Here is a 21,057-nt window from a genome sequence, read left to right on the forward strand (position 1 = left end):
CTCTCCCCAGCAAAGCATCATTGGGGCCCAAATGTCAATTGTGCTGAAAATGGGAAAATCTGATTTAAATTGAACTCTGCATGGCATTAGAAAGCAGCATTATATCATTTTAGCAAAAATAAACTTACCATTCTCCTAAATCATTCTGTGTTTTAAGATGCTTATTAGCTTAAAATAAATCTCTGATTCTAGAATTTTGAAAAAATTATTTTTATTTATTCATTCATGAGAGACGCTGAGAGAGGCAGAGATGTAGGCAGAGGGAAGAGCAGACTCCATGCAGAGAGCCTGATGTGGGACTCGATCCCAGGACCGCAGGATCACACCCTGAGCCAAAGGCAGACACTCAACCAGAGACACCCAGGCGTCCACGATCCTAGAATTTAATATTGTCTGACAATGTGAAACAAAACTTCCAAGCAATATAGGATGAAATAATACAGGGGCGTTGTTTTTTTGTTTTTTTAAAGAGATATTTATCAGATTTCATAGGTGAACTTCCTATATGCATAAAATAACTTTTGTGTATCTAGAATATAACCCAAAAGAGATTCCAACAAAAGTTTAAGTGTAAAAAGTAATTTCTATTGAATTTTATCATCAATGTTACCTTAAATAAAATACCAGGTACTGCTTCCTTTTTTGCCAAAAGCAATGGCCGGTGTCAAGAATGTTTTAAAAAATTGTGTTTTTGAGGCATATTGAAGCATGCGAGCAACAAAAACCTTTTTCTAGGTTTCTAATGCTTTAGTAACAATGAGGCTCGGAAACAGATGCATGATGTCTCTTTAAAATTGCTTAGAATCTTGTTAATCAAAGAGTGGTCATGGACCAGAAGCATCAGTATCACCTGGGAGCTTGTTGGAAATACATACTCTTGAGGCTTATCTCAGGTGGACTAGATCAGAATCTGTATTTTAACAAGATTCCCAAATAATTCTTCCATTAAAATTAAGAATCTGTGCCTTAGAAAATTAGATGACTACAATAAAAAGATATGAAGTCAATCCAGGTTAAGAGTTTGAAAAGAGAATTTTGGAATGGAGAACTGGACTTAAATTTTACCATAAACTGAGCTTACTTCTTTCCAGAGATCATCTGATTTCATATGTCCAGTATTACATAGCAAATGGCCATGAGTCCCAGGGCCCCTAACTCTAGGTACCAGTTAGTCTTCAAGACTTTCCTCATAGGGAGAAGGTAAGAACACATGATTTTCATTATCAGATCTTGATAGGACATTGTAAGTTATAGTTCTATGAAGATAATTAAGTTTTCCAGGTTTTAAATGTTCTACAAAAGTTTTTTTTTTTTTTAAGTTAGATCAATAATATTCAGTTCTGGCTAAAAATTATTATACTGCGAAGAAAATTATTATTGTTGTAAAGATTCTCATGATGATTTGTCAGCATCATACCAGCTTGGTCATGGTTATAATTTTCCATATATTAGAAGCAATTTCTTCAGTTCAATACAATCTTATGGAAGAGATTTTCATAAAAATTGACATTAAAAATGGTAAGGATAATGCCAAAATTTGGGGGTGGGGGAGTAAGGGTGATTTGGTAGAAGTTAAGACTTTAATGCTTTATCTTAACATAATGTCAGATATATGAGAAAATTGCACAAAGAATTTTAGTTTACCTTTCAACCAGATTCTACAAATCTTAACATTTACTTTGCTTTATCATTCTCCATCTATATGGCTAAACTATTATTTTTGAGAGTAAGTTGCAGAAAAATATTTTAGTACCTATTCTCTAAAAGCAAATTCTCTCACATTATCACATTTCAATTGTCAATATCAAGAAATTAATACGGATAGAATGCTATTATCTAATCTATAGACTTTATTCAAATTTCAATTGTTCCAACTGAAGTCCTTTACAGAAAAAAAGTTTGTTTTTTTTTTTCCTGGTCCAAAATGTGATTCAGTGTTATACATTGCTTTTGTCTCTTTAATATCCTTTCATTTGCAACAGTTCCTAAATCACTTTTATTTTCATGACCTTTAGATTTTAAAGAGTCCAGAGCAGTTACTTGCCTTATCCTTCAAGGTGGGTTGCCTATTTCCTCACACTTAATTCAGCTCATGTATTTTTGGCAGAAATGACAATATATCTATCACCTCATTATTGATGAGCTTAACTTGGATCACGTGGTTAAGGTGGTTCAGGTCATGTTTTTCCACTGTAAAATTACTACTGTTCTCTTTGTAATTAATAAGTCTTCTGGGGAAATACTCTGAGTTTATGCAAATATCCTGTTGTTACCAAACTCTCACCTTCTAATTTTAGTACTCATTTATTCTTAAAGAAACAGTATGTGGTGTTTGCCAAATGCTGATTTTTCTGACATTCATTCTACATTTATTAGAATTCCACTGTAGGGAAGAGTTTTCCTTTCTCTATTATTTATATCAATATATTAATATATTTTGATACTTAACTGGTCCCAGATTTAGGAAGCAGGAGCTCTTTTAATTGGGTTCCTTTTATCATACCCTGCTACTCCTCAGCACATCCTCTCCTTCTGACATAGCAGGTGTGGGCTTACATACTTTTCCAGCATCAACCATTTCTCCATCGGCCCTGTTTCCTTTCAATGAAGTTAGTGTTTTATTTATAAATTAAAACATACACATAGAAAGGATATTAACTGATCTGTTTTTCCTGATTGTTTTCTGCTTTTACGTTTATTTTTTCCCTTGTGCTTTCTTTTGGTTCACTTTGCTCCTACTGCTAGCCTTTTGTGCTTAGAATTTAGTGTGTATAGTTTTATCCTTTTATTATCATTAATAAATGCATTTAAGGCTTTGCATTTCCTGATTAGTTTTAAATGTACCCCAGAAATTCTAATAGGATGTGTCCATCACTAATTTTTAGAAATTTTGCAGTTTTTCTCCTTTCCTTTCATCCAAGAGTTGAATATAAGGTTATTTCTCTAAGTGAAAAATGCCTTAGTTTATTGATTTTGTTATAATTTCTAGTTTTAATGATGCATTGCAATCAGAGAAGAGTTGTTTGTAATACATCTACTCTGTAAAATTTACTGACAGTTTCTTCATAACATAATATATAATCAATCTAGTGAATGTTCCATGTGCACTTGGATTGAATCCCAATCATTATTATTGGGATGTAAAATTCAGAAGTTATGATATACACTTTACTGATTATATGTTAGACCTTCTATATTCTTATTCAATTTTGTGTACCTCAAATGTCTTACCCTGACTATGGTGTTATGTTATTCTCAGTTAACATATTTCAATCTAGATCTCCTAGAATCTCTTCTACTTCTTGCATCATAAAGTTGGTTACTGTGTTCTTTGGTACATAACTACTTTATCTTCCTTGTGACTTGTGAATTTTCATATTAATAAGTATATGAGTTTTCTATTCCTACAGTGATAAACTCCTACAAATTTAGTGGCTTAAAACAACTGATCTATTACTTATTCTGTGGGTCAGAAGTCTGGGCACAGCACAGCTCTACTAGTTCTCTGCTTAAGATCACACAAAGCCAAAATACCAAGTTGTCAGCAGAGCTGTATTCCCTCCAGGAGGTTCTGGGGAAGAATCACTTCATGCTTTCAGATTGTTCACAGAATTCAGTTCTTTGAGAGGATAGGGCTACGGTCTTTACTTACAGTCCTTGCTATCAACTGAGAGCTTCTCAATTCCTTAGGCTGTTTCCATTTTTTTCCACACTGCTCCTTCCATCTTCAAATTAATAATGGCAAGTCAAGTCTTTCTCACTCTTTTACTATCTCTGATACCACATTATCTCTGATTCAGGCCAAAAAAGTTCTCTGCTTCTAAAGGCTCATGTTATTAGTCTGAGCCCACCCAGAAAATCCTGGATAACCTCTTTAAAGTCTGTAAGTATAATTGCATCTGCAAAGTCCCTTTTGCCACTTTATGTAACATAAGAAGGGTTCCACGGATTAGGGCATGGAAATAATTATGGGAGGAGGAAGGGATTCTATCACAAAAAGGATCCATTGTGGGATTTAATATTTTTTGGCTTTAAATTCTACTTTATCTAATATTAAGATCACTAAATGTTTTCTTATTATTTCCATTTGCCTAGTATATCTTTCAACACACATTTTTAGCCTTTGTCAATCTATTTTAGGTGGCTCCTTTAAACAACATATCTTGTTTATATCTTGCTTCATGAGGAAAATTAAAATTTTTCTTTTAATAGTGAGTTAGGTCCACCCATATTTATTGATATGCCTGGAACATTGATCTCAACAATCTTATTGTCTGACAATCATGTGTATATTTCTTGAGTTTCTTTCTTACTTAATATGTGTTCTCCACTCTTTTAGTTCCCTTTTGTCAAGAAGATTTATATTTTGTTTTAGCGTACTTCAATATTCAAATGCCCTTAGCCCATTTTTTTATTTAGCACTTTGGTATAGAGTCGCTTAGTTTTTATGTATCCAACTCCCACCTATTGGTCATACACTAGTCTATGAGAAATCCGACTTCTCTTTCTCCTTTCTTAATTGCATGATTAGTTTCGACAGAACATAGATTTATACACAGTCTCACCTTTGCTCACACCTTTTCTTCATAGATCTGAAATATTATATATTCATCTTTATTTCCTTGATTCATATTTTCCTTCTCACCTCTTGGCTAGAGCTTGTTAATTAGTGGATTTCTCAAAAGAACATGAATACAGAATTCCTTGAGTTCTTGAATGTTTAAGAACTACTTTTCTAAGTTTGGCTAAATATAAATTTCTGGCTTCATACTTTTTCACGGAGACTTTTTTAATGTTCCCCCATTCTTCCCTTGCTTTATCATGTTTTTTTGAGAAGTCCAATAGAGATCTATGTTGCCCTTGCAAGTCAGTTGATTTAGTTGGAAATCTTGAAGGCTCTCCTTTAATTTTGAAGTCAGTGTTGCAAGGAAAATGCACATAAATTTTCCCAGGTACAAAGTGGCTCTTTCAGTATGTAGATACATGTCTGTCTATTGTGGATTTTTTGAAATATGGCTAATTTGTTTTGTTTTGCTACTGTATAGACACCAATTATACATATGTAGTTTTCTTTCTCTTCTGCTTCAACACTGATTCTACCTCATCTTGCTTTCTTTCTCTTGGTTGTTTCCTACCTTTCTTCAGTGCCACATATTAAATTTTATTTGAATCTATTCTCCTTTGGACACCCTGTAATTTTGTCTTCTGAAATTAATTGTGCTTTCCTCCATTTTTTCCCTAAGTCCAACTCTTCACTTCTCCCTAGTTTTTGGTCATTTGTTTTTTTTTTCTTCTATTTTTAAAATAGCAATAAAAGATACATAACATAAAACTTACCAACTGAATCTTTTTTAAGTGCACGGTTTAGTAGTGTTAAGTACATTCACATTGTTGTGCAACCATCTCCAATAATTCTTTTTATCTTGCAAAACTGAAACTCTGTATCAAATCCCCATGTCTCCTTCTCCCCAACCACTGGCCACCTTCTACTTTCTATTTCTACAAATTTGACTATACTAGATACCTCCTATAAGTGTAATTATACAATATTTATTTTTTTTGTGACTAGCTTATTTCATTTAACTTTTAGGGCACTTCAGATCAATCTTAGGCCCACCTCCAAATCTCCTCTTCTCTCTCCCATGCAATCCTCCCACTATCTTTGTTTAAACACAAAGTTTAACAGCGAGAGCTAGAGAGAGCACTTGCTGGATTTGGGAATTTTTTTGTTTTTACTTATAGGTACAGTTGATTCTCATTTGAGGATTCTGTATTTGCAAATTCATCTACTCACTACAATTTATTTACAACCTTAAAATCAATACCTGGGGCACTTGTGGTCCTCTGGGATATGTGCAGAGCAATGAAAAATGTAAGTCACCTGATGTGCAAGTTCCCGGCTTCCACAACAAGGCAACACTCTTTCTTATTTCAGCTCCCATTTGGTAAATAAGTATCCTTTGTCTATTTAGTGTTACATTTTTTGGATTTTTGTGCTTTCGTGTTGGTACTTTTGCACTTTCTATTTTATTTTTTATTTTTTTAAATTTTTATTTATTTATGATAGTCACACAGAGAGAGAGAGGCAGAGACACAGGCAGAGGGAGAAGCAGGCTCCATGCACCGGGAGCCCGACGTGGGATTCGATCCCGGGTCTCCAGGATCATGCCCTGGGCCAAAGGCAGGCGCCAAACCGCTGCACCACCCAGGGATCCCATTTTTGCACTTTCAAACAGCCCAGGAGCATAGTGCTGTCTAATGTCCCTAAGACTAAGAAGGCTGTGACAACTGAGAAAAATGCAAGTGTTATATAAGCTTTGTCCAGGCATGAGTATTCTACTGTTGGGTCTTAAGTTTAATGTTAATGAATCAACCACATATATTAAACAAGTTGTTCTTCCACACAAACACTAAACGTTATATTGATCAGTCACTGACCTCCAAGACCCAATCCACGCTTTTTTATATACTTGAGTTTCATTACTGTACCAATGTAAAGATGGGTTAGGTCACTTACAAGTGGGTTTATTCTTATATAAAACTTCAATATCCATACCATAAGGTTACTGGCAATTTACAAAAAATACTGTACATTACAAAAACTCTAGTAGACAATTACTACCAACCTAAACCACCCAAAACACATCTTAAGAAGCACCTGCATTAAAGTACATCTCTCAAATAGTGTCAAATAAAAATCTGAAATGCACACTTATACTTCCAATAAAATATTTAATAAAACTCTTTTAAAGTTAGAAAGTGCCAGTCTTTGTCTTTAGACATATTCAAATAGTGTGGCCTAAAACAAACCACCATGACCACATGCACCTTCAAAACAACTAAGCATTGTGTATGATGAAATTATTTTTCACTGCTGGCTTACCTAATGAAAGTTAGTTGTGTTTGTTTGTATATGGTGGGGGTTAGATTAGTGGGACAAGTGGAAAAAGAAACTTTTGCTAGTTCTTTAATTATGAATATCATTATCCAAATATCTGATTCAAATAAACGGAACAAACCAAAAATAATAAAATGCTTTGGAATAAATTAAAACGAGACAAAAGATTTACATACTGAAAACCAGAAAACACTGCTGAAAGAAACTCAAATAGACATAAATAAATGTAAAGCCACACTTTGGTCATGGACCTAAACACAATATTGTTAAAATATCAATACCACTGAAAGTGATCTACAGAATCAATGCAATGCCTGTAAAAAATACAAAGGTGTTTTTTTGCAGAAACAGAAAACTCTATCCTAAAATTTATATGCAATTTCAAAAAAAAAAACAACAACAAAAAACAAAAAAAACAAAAAACAACCCAAATAGCCAAAACAATCTTGCCAAAGAAAAACAAAGTTTTAAGACTCACGTTTCCTGATTTCAAAACTTAGTAAAAGCTATAGTAATCAAAACAATTTGGTACTGGCATAAGGGCAGATATATAACCAACAGAACAGATACCAGAAATGAACTCTCTCATGTATGATCCAGTGATTTTTGACAATGGTGCCATGACCACTCAATTGGAAAAGGTCTATCTTTTCACCAAATAGTGCTGGGCAAAGGGCAGCCAAATGCAAAAGAATGAAACTGGACCTCTACCCTTAACCATATACGAAAGTTAACTCAATATAGTTATCAAAAGACCTACACCTAAAAGCTGAAACTATTAAACTTTTAGGGATAAAAAGGGGAAAACATCTTCATGGTACTGGACTTGGCGATTATTTTTTGGATAAGACACCAAAGCACAGGCAACAACAAAAATATTAAATAAATTGGACTTCATCAAAATTAAAATCTTCTGTTTATGAAGAACACTATTAATATAATGAAAAGACAACCTAAGATTGGGAGAAAATCTTTGCAAATCATTTATCTGATGAGGGGTTAATATTCAGACTATTAAAAAAAACCAACCTCTTACAACTTGACAACAATAATACAAATAATTTAAAAATGGGCAAAGGACTTGAATGAATATTTCTCCAAAGAAAATACACAAATAGCCAATAATCAAATGAAAAGATGCTCAACATCACTAATTATTAGGGAAATGTAAATCAAAGCCACAATGAGATGACACTTCACAACCACAAGATTGGTTATTATCAAAACAACAGAAAATAAGTGTTTGCAAGGATGTGGAAAAATTGGAAGCCTTGTGCATTTCTGGTGGGAATATAAAATGATACAGCCACTATGAAAAACAGTTTTCAGGTTTCTCAAAAAGTAAAAACACAAAACTAGAATATGATCCAGTAATTCCATTTCTAAGTATATATTCAAAAGAATTGAAAGCAGGGCCTCAACACAGAGTTGTATACCAGTTACCACAGCCGCATTATTCACAATAACCAAAAGTTGGAAACAACCCAAATGTACATTAACAGATAAACAAAATGGAAATATACATATAACAGAATATTATTTAATCTTAAAAGGAATGAAATTTTGATACATCTATAATATGGATGAATGTTGAAAATCATTATACAAATTGAAATAAGCCATATATAAAAGAACAAATACAGTACAATTCCATTTATATGAGATACTAGAATAGGCAAATTCAGAGACAGAAAGCAGTATAGAGGTCATTAGGGGATGCGGGTTGGGGGAAGTGGGTGAGGAATGGGGAGTTCCTGTTTAATGGGCACAATGTTTCTGTTTGAGATGAAAAAATGTTTTGGAAATGGATAATGGTGATAGTTGCACAATGTTGTGAATATCCTAATGCCCCTGAATGCATACCTACAAATAGTTAAAATGGCAAATTTATGTATATTTTACCACAATAAAAAAGTGTGAAAAATATCTATGTAATTATAGACATGAATTTATACTTTCTATGTAAATACAAGAAGTATGTACATAATAGGAGGTATATGTGTGTATATATCAAAAATTGTATTTAAAACCTAATGAATCTAAAGGTTACCAAGGCCAATTAGCTGTATAAGCTTAACATATGCCCTCCTGATGGGGAGAAATTAACCAAGTATTTAATTAACATTAGACTGTATGCTTAGATGTGTTTGGTATTATATATAAACGCTGTTTGTAGAAGCCATTAACTTATTCTAATTAGATGCTTAGTTTTATAAATGTCTGCAACAACAAAACTGATTTTTTCCCTTAAGTTCTATGGCAGTATTTAAGAAGTTAAAAAATCCCATATATATAGAACTGTAACAACAGCAGCTGCAGTTTTCTGAGCTGTTTACATCAAAAGGCACTAACACTACATACATTATTTCTTTTAATTCCCACAACAAAAATAAGGTAAACAGATAACTCCATTAGAAGGATGAGAAAAGTTAAGGTTTAGAAAGGTGAAGTAACGGGGCACGCAGGTGGTGCAGTCGGTTAAGTGTCCGACTCTTGATTTCCACTCAGGTCAAGATCTCAGGGTTGTGTGATCAAGCCCCATGTCAGGCTCCAAGCTCAGTGAGAAGTCTGCGAAAGTTTTTCTCTCCCACTGCCTGCCCCTGCGTGTGCGTGCGCGCTCTCTCTCTCAAAAATAAAGTGGAAAAAAAAAAAAAAAGACAAGACAAGAAAAAGGTGAAGTAACAAGAGTTTATATCCTCTGGTGAGGATCAGAACAAGTACTCAAAACCAGACGTATGTGACAGCCCAGTCCACACCTGCAAACCCTACAGCATACATGGCAATGTGAAATCACAAGATCAGTAGGTATCTCATGGGGGTCTACTCTTATGAAAGATATTATATTTTCTCATAAAAAGTTGTATAATCATAGAACTCTGAACTTTTGCATTTGCAAAAATTTAAATCTAATTCATTTTATAATAAAAAAACATGGATTAGAATACAGCGTAAAAGGCAATACTAGCACAAAATTTTGAGATAAGAGTATAACTTCAAAGAAATTTTGTATCAGGAGTTTCTCACAGGTCTTATGTCACCTTCGGCAAGTACTAAGCAATGCAGAAGGATAAGCAAACCTGTCTCTACCTTCTTCCACTAGGACTATTTGGATGCTAATGTTTAAGAAGCACTAAGAACATGTGGCTTCTTCCTATTTTTGAATTATATCAACTGTCACAAACAGAGAAGTGATTTCATATTTCATCTAAGTAAAAAAAGCAATGCTTATCCCTAAACCCTCAATTATATAACAATAAGTGTGTATTCCCAGAGTTTTTCTTCAGGCATGCCTATTATTCCTAACTGTTCCTAGTTATTCCTAACAGGCCCAGAAAATGAATTTCGATTCATATTCAAGAATAATACACTATGTAACAAAAAGAATGAGTGGTAAGGTGATTGTATGGGAGATTTTAGCCAGTGCAATAAGGAAAAAAAAAAAAAAAGAGCACTTGGAACTCTTAAATTGAAAAGGAAGAAACAAAACTGTCTTTTATAGTAGCTAACATGTTCATGTTCATAAAATTTCCTTAGCAATCTATATTAAAGCTACTACAAGTAATAATTTAGCCAAGTTGCATGATAGGAGATCAACTGTACAAAAACAAATTTCTACATAGTAAGAAGCCAATAATTGATACTTGAAATTAAACAAAATCATGTGTAACAGAATAAACAAAGATACAGATAAATTTATCAAAGTATTTGCAAGACCTCTGTACTGAACACTACAAAATACTGCAGAGAAAACTTTTAGATATCATAAATAAATGGAAATATTTCATGTTCATGGACTGGAAGATTCAGTATTAAAATATTAAAGCCGGCACCCATCTTGTCAGTTCAGATTAAAGAATGAATACTAAAGGTCCTACCATCCCTGGGCACAGCTGGATTGGCCAGGGAACCTGTAGGAATACAACCCTACTAGCTTAAAAGTAAAGATACAATCACCAAACGTACCAAATGTAATGAAATTTCTAACATAAAACATAAAGGTATTTTTCAGATTCCAAAACTCTTGAGATGGAAGAGACCTCTGAGGTACCAGACTAAGCAGCACCAGAGCACCTCCTAACATGGGCCTCCTAAGAAGGCGGACTCCACTGACAGGAGGGGTCCTGTCTTTTGCCTTTAAAAACCTTCACTTGCAAGCCACCATGTAGTTCAGGTCTTTAGAGCATTAGCTCCCTATTATCCTGGGTGGTGCCACAGCAATCAACAGCCTTTCTTGACTGGGAAAGGCCAGCCTCAGTTTTTACTGGCTTGCTGTGCACTGGAACGAACTCTCATTTCTCAAGTTTACAATATCAGTTCTCCCCAAATCTGCATACAGATTCAAAGTAATCCAAATAGAAATCCCAGTAGGTGTTCTGTAGAATACTAAGTTGATTCTAAAATTTATATAGAAATGCAATGGATCTACCATAGCTAAAACAATATTGAAAAAGAAAAACAAAACCAAAGGGGTACCTGGGTGGCTCAGTTAAGCACTTGACTTTGGCTCAGGTCATGATCTTAGGGTCCTGGGATTGAGCTCCGCATCGTGCCCTGCATCAGGCTCCTTGCTCAGGGAAATCTGCTTCTTCCCCTACCACTCACCCCATTCATTCTCTCTCTCTCAAATAAATAAAATCTTTTTTAAAAACCTGAAGAATTTACAATACTTAATTTCATGACTGATTGTAAAACACATCAGTGATCAAGTTTTAGCATAAGGACCTATGAATCAATGGAACAAAAGATAAAGTCCAGAAATAGACCCACACATACACATGATGAATTGACTTGAGAAAAGTATCAAGGAAAGTCAATAAGCAAAGAACAGTCTTGACAAAAATGCTGCTGAAACAACTGAATATCCATATGGAAAACAAACCTTTAAGTCATGTCATCCCACAAAATTAGCTTAAAATGGACTACAACCTAAAATATAAGAGCGTTTAAAACCATAAAATTTCCAGAAGAAAGCATATGAGAAAAATGATTGCAGTAAGAATTTAAGGAACATCTTTGAATGACAGTGTTAAGAAAACATAAAGCCAAGTCATAAAGAGACAACATTCACAATACATGTATTTGACAAAGTTTTTAATGTGTAGTATATAAAGAATTCTTGTAACTCACTCATAAAACAAAAACTTAATTTTATAAAAGGAAAAAAGATTTAAACAGGCATTTTAAAGAAAATACACAATAAGAATACCAAAAAATTCTCAGTATTCATTAGTCACCAAGGAAATATAAATCAAAACCACACTGAAATACTATTATACATCCATCAGATGGATTTTACAATCTTATATTGAAAGATATTACAAACTTACGATGTAAGAGTTGACAAGGATGTGAAGCAATGTGAAATCTCATATTGTGGGAATGCAAAATGGTAAACCATTTTGGAAAATACATTGGCAGTTTCTTATAAAGTTAAATGTACATTAAACATTAAACCCAGAAATTCTACTATTTATCCAAGAAAAATGAATGAAATTGAAACACACATCTACACTAGATGTTCACATCAACATTATTCATAATAATCTCAAACTAGAAATAACTCATATCTCCACTAACAGGTGAGCGGATAAACAAATTGTGACATAGACACACATATCAGGTTGCTACCCAGCAGTAAAACAGAATAAATTACTGAAAGAAAACCTGCAACACAGACAAATCTTAAAAGCATTTTGTTGCACTAAAGAAGCCAGAAAAAAAAGATTACACTACACTCTGATTTCACTTACATGAAATTATAGAACACTAAACTATAACATATAAACTAAACTATAACAATAGAGGACATTAACAGTTGTCTGGGATCTGAGTTTGACTGAACAGGGAAAGACATCAAGTATCTTTTCTGCATTAATGTAGATCTATATCTACATATCTCTATTTGGCAAAATCAATCTGCACACTTAATAAAGTTGATTTAAAAATTCCTCTAAACATAGGTTCAGTGAAATAGAACAGAGCATGTTATAATCAAGGCAGCTAATGTTAGAGACCAGGTTATAAATATTTATAAAGAAGCCATATATAAAATTTAGAATTAGGATAAGGTTGAGGAGATGAAGAAAAAAAAAGTCTGAGGAAGGTTGCATCATACTTTTGGTATTATGAAAATAATTACCCTGCAAAAAAGGAGTGGTGAGTCTTTAACAAAATTGAGTTTAACAGAAGGTTCAAAATGTAATACACAATAGATCTAATATTACAATATATTTTTGAAGAGCTCTTTCAAAAAGCAGTTTTTTTTTTTTTGGTGAGCAGTCAATGCATTTCCTTATTTCCTTTCTGACAAGAGGAAGACAAAGCAGAACTCAACCTGACTAATCCTTTCACAGGGCTCTCTAAATCATTTTTTTTCAACTTAGCCAAAACCTACTTTATAGCTTTATCTTGCCTTTCCTCAAACCTGTCTATTCACTGCACCTCTTAAATTACAACTTGTATACTATTATATACAAAGCTCTGGTGTTTGAAATGCCAGATACAGAATGGATAATACAGAAGTCTATGGCCAGCAGTTCTAGCTACTTTTTTCAAAGCTGAATTATTACACCCTTAGTTCAATATAGGTATTTAAGTTTAGATACCACTGTCCAAAGAAGTCAAGCAAGGCTAGCAAATGATAATTAAAAAAAAAAAAAAAGAAAGAAAAATTAATGGTTTTCTGTCCTAAATAATATCTTTTTACATACTTTCAGAAACACACCAACTAATAACGAAGCAAATTCTATTACTTTCAGTTAGAGTCCTGAGCTCTAGTATGGGTCCCAGTTCTATTTATGGAGAAGTACAAACTTGCAAAATGTGCTAGCAGCATACTACATTACTTATCTATATTTTAATTTAAATTTCTCAATACCTCTGTTTTAACACTTGCTTTACACATGAGTAAATGAAGCTCAGAGAGGTGTGTAACTGGCGCAGACTACCAAATCACAGAGCTATGATTCAAAATCACTTTAACTCCAAAATTCACGCTTGTAAGTACCATGCGGTAATGCCTCACAAGAGAACTCAATTACTCTGAGAGGTCTATCTAAACTTGAGAGAAGAGTGACAACATAATTTTTTAAAACTCCATTTACCTTCAGGGGACGCAGAGCACCACAAAATTTTGTCCACCAGCTATTTTCAATGAATTCTAAGTGCCTCTCTCTTTTCCTAAGGGTTCGTAACCTTTCTTCAAATTGTTTTAAGGCCCGTTTATCCCTTGCTGGCAGAGGTCGACCATCTTTGCTCTGCAAATAACAGAATAAAATAAAAGTTTTTTATCATTAAGGTCTCAGTAAAGTACCCATCAGATTTAACAAATCATGCAACAAGCCCTTTTTTAGGTTGGATACTCCTTACGCAAATTTACAAACTGAAAAAAAAAAATGACAAGATCTTTGTGACAATACATATCTCTGAACCAAGGTCAGCATCAAAATGTAGATGTATGTCCATTTAATATCAAACTTCTTGATTTCTATTTCCCAAATATATAGTACAGTTATGTGGAGAGAGATAAATATCTCTAAAAATGCCTTTTTTGTAGGGCACTTTATTCAATTTGCTCACTTACTCTCCCTCACCTCCAAGCTCCTCCTCCTATCCCTTATCTTAATATATTTGGTTCCACCCCTCCCCTCCCTTCAAGTCAGCCCCTGATTCAGACAGCAGCAGAGGGATGTAATACTAGTATGTGCTATATAGGTTTTTATAACAATTGCTAAAAATTATCACTTTCTTATTCTCCAAGTACTTCTGCAAATGAATGTTTTCTTTGGCCAACTTACTAACGGTAACTCTCACCCATCTATTTTTATGTGATGCTTACTATAACCATGAGCAGTACTTTTCTCATGATGTCAAAGATAACACCTTCCTACTTGAACTCCCACGCCCCCTAAGTGTCTTCAATAGGGTACAATAAGAAATTCCAATAATATGACAAGTGCTAAATACAAAAAAGGTGAAATGCAAATTTGTTTGCTTTTATTGTAGGCGACAAGAAAAATATTTGCATGGAACTACATTTTTTAAATGTAAAGATATCAAGGGTGCCTGGGTGGCTCGGTTAAGTGTCTCCCTTCAGCTCAGCTCATGATCATAGGGTCCTGAGATCCAGCCTCACATCAGGCTTCCTGTTCAGCGGGGAGTCTGCTTCTCCCTCTTTCTGCCCCCACCCCCTAACTCATGCTCCTTCCCTCTCTTAAATAATACATACATACATAAATACTTTAAAAAGTAAATTGTAAAGATATTAAAATGTTAATATCCCTAATTCAGATTTAAATAGGTTCTTAAGAGTCAACAAAACTGCTCTCTAACATAGCCCAGTACAGCCTCATCTGAAATCATAGATATAATGAAGACAAAATTCAACTATCCTTTAATAAAGAGATCTACATAGTTATAATGATCTCTTTACATAATGGCATTGCCATGCTCTTCTGGAATCAGTTGTCCTCTTCCATACCTTGTCATGTTGCTTCTCAAACTTTATCATGTATAACAATTACCTGCAAAGTTTGTTAAACACAGATTTCTAGACCCTACAAATAAAATTTAATTGGTCTTGAGTGGGGCCTAAAATGTGCATTGAGGAGATGCTGGTGCTACTGGTCCAGAGACCATACTTTGCATTCACTAGACTATATTTAATCACCTTCACTCCTTTTAGTTAAGTAATCAAACTATAACCCCCCCAGAAAAGAAGCCTCAGAGAAAGGTATTTTTGGAAGGACAAAGGAATATAACAAACACTCCTTTCTAGAAGAAAGATCCAAGCAGTAATACTTTGTGTGTGTGGAATGAGAAAAGTCCAATAATTTGTATTTTAAACATAGAATTTTTCTCAGAAGTGCCTTTCTAATATCAAAAGGATACCAATAATAAGGTAGTTTTATATAATAACTACCTTTCACTAGTTCAGGAGAAAAAAAAAAAAGTAAACCGATTTAAGGGTCCACTGAAAATAAACCCAAGTTATCCATCTGCCTATTTGGTGAGTATTTCAGAGGAGTGAAGGATAGAACTCCATTCTGCTTTGCCTACTGACCAAACCAATATAAGAATAATTTTTGGTCAGAGAAACAAAACACCAGGATAGAAACCCAGCAGTCAGCTAATTATCTCATCTGGAAAAAAAACAAAAAAACAAACAAAAAAAAAAACGTAGTTATAAAGTATATGAATACATACCCTTTGTTTAAAACAAAGTAAAATGTGAAAGCTTCCCTTCACACTGTCCCAGAGTACCACTGCCCTTTCTTATTGTTATCACCATTAAGCAATTCAGTATCCTTCTATACATTTTCTATGTATTTGCATGAATGCATATATGCTAATATACGTATGGGTTTTTGTTGTACCTAACAGCTATCATTTCTTGAGCACATTTCTTGTCCCTAAAAAAAAAAGATTTGTTCTTTTATATTTATTCTCCTTAAATCTTCAGAATAAAACTCTAAAGTTGGTAGTAATATTATATCCATTTATTAGATGAGTAAAATAAGGCTTGGACAGAATTATAAGCATAATGAGGAGAGAGAGAATTTGAACTGAGAGCATCTGGTTTGGTTCTATAAAGATATATTCTTCAGTCTATAAATACCTACCTCATTCCTCTTCATCACTACACACCACATTATACCATAGTATCTTAATAAATACCTTACTTTTGAGCACTTAGATTGTTTTTTTTCTTGAGAGTATTAACAATGTGCACAAACATTCTTATTCATTCTTATTCACCCAGATACAAATATATACATGTAATTGAGTAAGATATGTTCCTAGATGTCAACTGCTGGATTAAACTTTATTAAAAGGGATGTGTTTGTATACAGGCACATATTACATCATACAATTTTCTTTAAAAAGCTGTATGGTTTACATTCCCACAAGCAGGACATCTATTTCTAAAATCTCTTTAATAATGACAAAAGTAAAAATTTCAAAGACATCTAAAAGATTAAAAAAATACTGACTTGTTCTAATTAGCATATCTTTCATTACGAGGGTGATCAACCATTCTGGTTTCTGCACTGCAAGTTCCATGTTCTAGAAAATCCCCTCGGGTCCTAGGCAAGCTGGGATGCTTGGTCTTACTCTACTGAAGAGCTGAAGCATCAGTTTATATTTTCACTGGACAATTCAATTTTTCCTTCAGTATACTCTATTTGTGTCTTTTGTTCATTTTTAACAGATTTTATTTATTTATTCATGAGAGACAGAGAGAGAGACAGGCAGAGACACAGGCAGAGGAAGAAGCATGCTTCATGTAGGGAGCCTGACATGGGATTCAATCTCAGTCTCCAGGCTCACACCCTGGGCTGAAGGCGGCGCTAAACTGCTGAGCCACCAGGGCTGCCCTCCTTTTTCTTACTGATTTGAAGATGCGTTCTCTCTCTCTCTCTCTCTCTCTCTCTATATATATATATATATATATATATATACACCCTATATTGCAGATTATTTCCTCCTACATTATTGCTGGTTCTTTAACTTTCTTTTTGGTGGTGCTTTTTGGGCACATAAATTTTAGAAGTTAAAAACGTAAAATTCACCAATCTCTTAGCATTTAGAGTTATCTTGTGTCTTGTTTAGAAAGGTCTTCTATACACCGAGATAAAAATTTTATTTTTACTTTCTCCTAATGTTTTGTAAATTTTGTATTTTATTTGAATTCAGGATTGTTTTACTGTATGGGATGGAGTCTACAAAAATTTCATATTTTGTCTTTTATAGATTGCACTAAATTTCCACATAAACTTATGAAAAGCTATCATCTCTATAATATTCAATCTTCCCAATCAGGAACTGATGAAGTTCTCCATTTAGTCCAGTCTCCTATTATGTATTTAAATAAATTTTATAATTTCTACCAGGAAGATTCTGACATTTCTTATTATTTTATAGTTTGCAGCTATTGTGAATGAGATCATTTTCTATTCCATCTTCCAACTGGTTAATGATTTATGTTTGTATCCAGCACTTTGATGAACTCTTATTAGTTCTATTAGTCAGTTTGTTCTTTCAGATATTCTTTGTAGATGATATCTGTGACTAATAAAGGAATATTTCCCTTTTTCTCCCTCTCCCTCTAATGTTTATACCTGCATTCTTTCTTATCTAAGACCTCCAGGAATATGCTAATGAGCAACAAGGGTACTGACCACACTGCCCTGTGTGTGACTTCAATGGGAATATTTATTAATTCATCATTAAGTATGACGCTCAATATAGGGTTCCTTTCCTAAGTACTCTCTTCTCTTCTAATTTTTGTAAGGCTTTTTTAAAAATCGTAACTACAAATTGACTTTTACTAAATATTCTTTAGCATCTATTTAAATGGTTATATTTCTCATTTATCCTCAATACATTAAACTCCTTTAAAGATTTTCTAATGTATCATCCTTGCATTCCTAGGATAAACCTAATCTGATAATGCTGTAATCTCTTCTTACAGCACAGGTTTGAATTGCTAATATTTTTCTTTGTATTAAAACATTTGCTTCTATGTTCATAAGAAAGACCAGTACATATGTAGTCATTTATTTTGTACGCAATTATCATCTGATTTCTGTATCAGGATTATGCTATCTTAGCATAATTTAGAAAACTTTCCATTTTTTCCTATGTTCTATAATTAATATTTATCTGTTACTTGAAAGTGATAGAGGAAGAAACTTCATTGTGTTTTTAGAAGTACATTTAACTGGCAAGTGATTACATAAGTATTTTTAGCTTATTCCACTAGTACATATAACTTGAACATACGTGATACCATAAAAACTGATGTTACAACATGAAATCAGCATATCTGAGAATAAGCAAGGTCTTGACCAGACCTGAGCAAAACTTTTGCTTTTCGCTGTTAGAACACTGACAGAAATTCTCAAATTGACATTGTCTTGCATATCACAGAAGACAAATTTTAAAACAATGGACATGGTTTGTTAAGGATATGGTACAAGAAAATTCAAACAATGTCAAAAATATGGGTTTGGCAATGTCTAAATCATTATCAGAAGGTAGTGCAAAGAAAACATCCTTTTATGCTTCCCAATTACAATAAAATAACAACTCACTTTTGATTTAATCGTTTGAATGTGTTGCTCCACTTCTTCAATGTCTTCAGTGTTTTCTAAACGTTCATAAGCAGCATTTCTAGTGCCTTTTATTAGATTTAAAGGTAATGCAGACATGCCATAGGCCTAAAAGAAAGAAAATTAAAATGTTTTAGTACTATTATTTTATACATAATATGCACAATTTTGAGAGAAAAATGTCCTTTAAAATGAATGCAAAAGAGTATAAGCCATTGTGAAGGATCATAGTCACTGAAGAACAGTATATGGGAGTGAATCATGATCATGCTGTCCAATAATTCTCTTCATATTTACAGTTATATTAACTTATATCTGTAATATTAACTATTCACAGAATAGATAGCATGTACTGTTCAAAGGAGAAGTTGCAAAATTAGTGTAAATAGAATACTTTACCAAAGTAATAAACCATAAATTCAGATTAATGACAGGTTAAGATAGTGTAAATTAGTAAAAACAACTTACAAAATTATTTTCTATGGAAAAAACAATTTTTCCGACTATATAAGTAAATCCTGACTAAAATATATTTTAACATACATGTGTTATTTAATTAGCATATCAATTATCTGTATAATTTATAAGTTTTAAGTGTAATTAATCATTATGCTAAGTATTTTAAATATCTTCCTAAAAGTAGTTTTCTAATATTAATCGGCATTAAGAATAAATGTATCAGGGATCCCTGGGTGGCGCAGCGGTGTGGCGCCTGCCTTTGGCCCAGGGCCGGATCCGGGAGACCCTGGATCGATTCCCACGTCGGGCTCCCGGTGCATGGAGCCTGCTTCTCCCTCTGCCTGTGTCTCTGCCTCTCTCTCTCTCTCTCTCTGTGTGACTATCATAAATAAATAAAAATTGAAAAAAATTTAAAAAAAAAGAATAAATGTATCATTTTGTATTACCTCATTCCATATTAGTCAGTCCCAAATGATTACTTTTAATTAAAATCATGTAACACTTAATGGCAATTGCTACATAACTATTATTCTAAATCATTAAATCTTTAGAAACAAAACTGTCAATTGTCACCTCCTGGTTGATCATACTTGCACAACAGGCTCTAAAGCAGACACATTGCCTTCATTTTCCTCCTAAGCACAGAACAAACTATTTTAGCCAGTCTTTCCTGAAGTTAAATTAGGCTCACGAAATTGAATTCAAGACAATGAGTGTAGGCAGAAGTGATAAATACTATTTCTTAGGCTTAATCCCAAAACTTCCAAAATATCCTGGGAGATCTTGCATATTTTCCCTAAAACTCTGTTTACCTAGATATCAACTCCAAATATCTTTAGTGACAATTTAAACTACAGTTGACCCTTGAATGACTTGGGTTTGAACTTTCAAGGTTCCACTTATACATAGAATCTTTTCTTGATAAATACTATAAATTTAATCTTATGATTTTAACATTTCCTTTTCTCCATTTAATTGTAATACAGGATATAACTTGTATAGCATACAAAATATGTGTTGTTTATGCTATTGGTAAGGCTTCTGGTCAACAATAGTCTATTCATAGTTAAGTTTAAGAGGAGTCAATGATTATATACAGATTTTCACACATGTGGGGGGTCAGCACCCTTAACCCCCATGTTATTCACAAAGGCACATGACATCTTCTTTATCTATTCACTTGTTTGATGGACATATAGGTTGCTTTCATATCTTGGTTGTTGTAAATAATACTGCAATGAACAAAAGGTACATAAGTCTTTTCGAACTGGGTCAGCACCACTAATCCCCATGTTGTTCACACATGCATATTACATCTTTTTTATCCACTCAACTGGCAATTGACATGTAGGTTGCTTCCATATTTTGACTATTGTAAATAATGCTGCAATGAACAGAGAGGTACGTCTTTTTGAATTAGTGTTTTCATTTCCTTCAGGTAAATACCCAGCAGAAATCCTGGATCATACTGTATTTCTATTTTCAATTTTTTAAGGAACTTCCATACTATTTTTTAGAGTGGCTGCACCAATTTGCATTCCCACCAACATTGCATAAGGGTTCTTTTTTCTCTATATCTTTGCCAAA

At 33.5% G+C, this 21,057-nt stretch overlaps 1 protein-coding gene across 2 annotated transcripts in view; it reads right to left on the bottom strand.

The window, feature by feature from the left end:
• The window catches only part of LMBRD1 (LMBR1 domain containing 1), a 109,793-nt gene that overhangs the window by 30,801 nt on the left and 57,935 nt on the right, over positions 1-21,057 (bottom strand). For both annotated transcript variants that reach the window (XM_038554443.1, XM_038554444.1), the window contains exons 8-9: positions 18,994-19,119; positions 14,002-14,154 (exon numbers count right to left, since the gene is read on the bottom strand). In XM_038554443.1, coding sequence (XP_038410371.1) covers positions 14,002-14,154; positions 18,994-19,119 — 279 coding nt within the window. The remainder of the gene's footprint in view (positions 1-14,001; positions 14,155-18,993; positions 19,120-21,057) is intronic.

This window comes from Canis lupus, chromosome 12, assembly GCF_011100685.1.
Source record: "Canis lupus familiaris isolate Mischka breed German Shepherd chromosome 12, alternate assembly UU_Cfam_GSD_1.0, whole genome shotgun sequence".
Taxonomy (NCBI): Eukaryota; Metazoa; Chordata; class Mammalia; order Carnivora; family Canidae; genus Canis; species Canis lupus.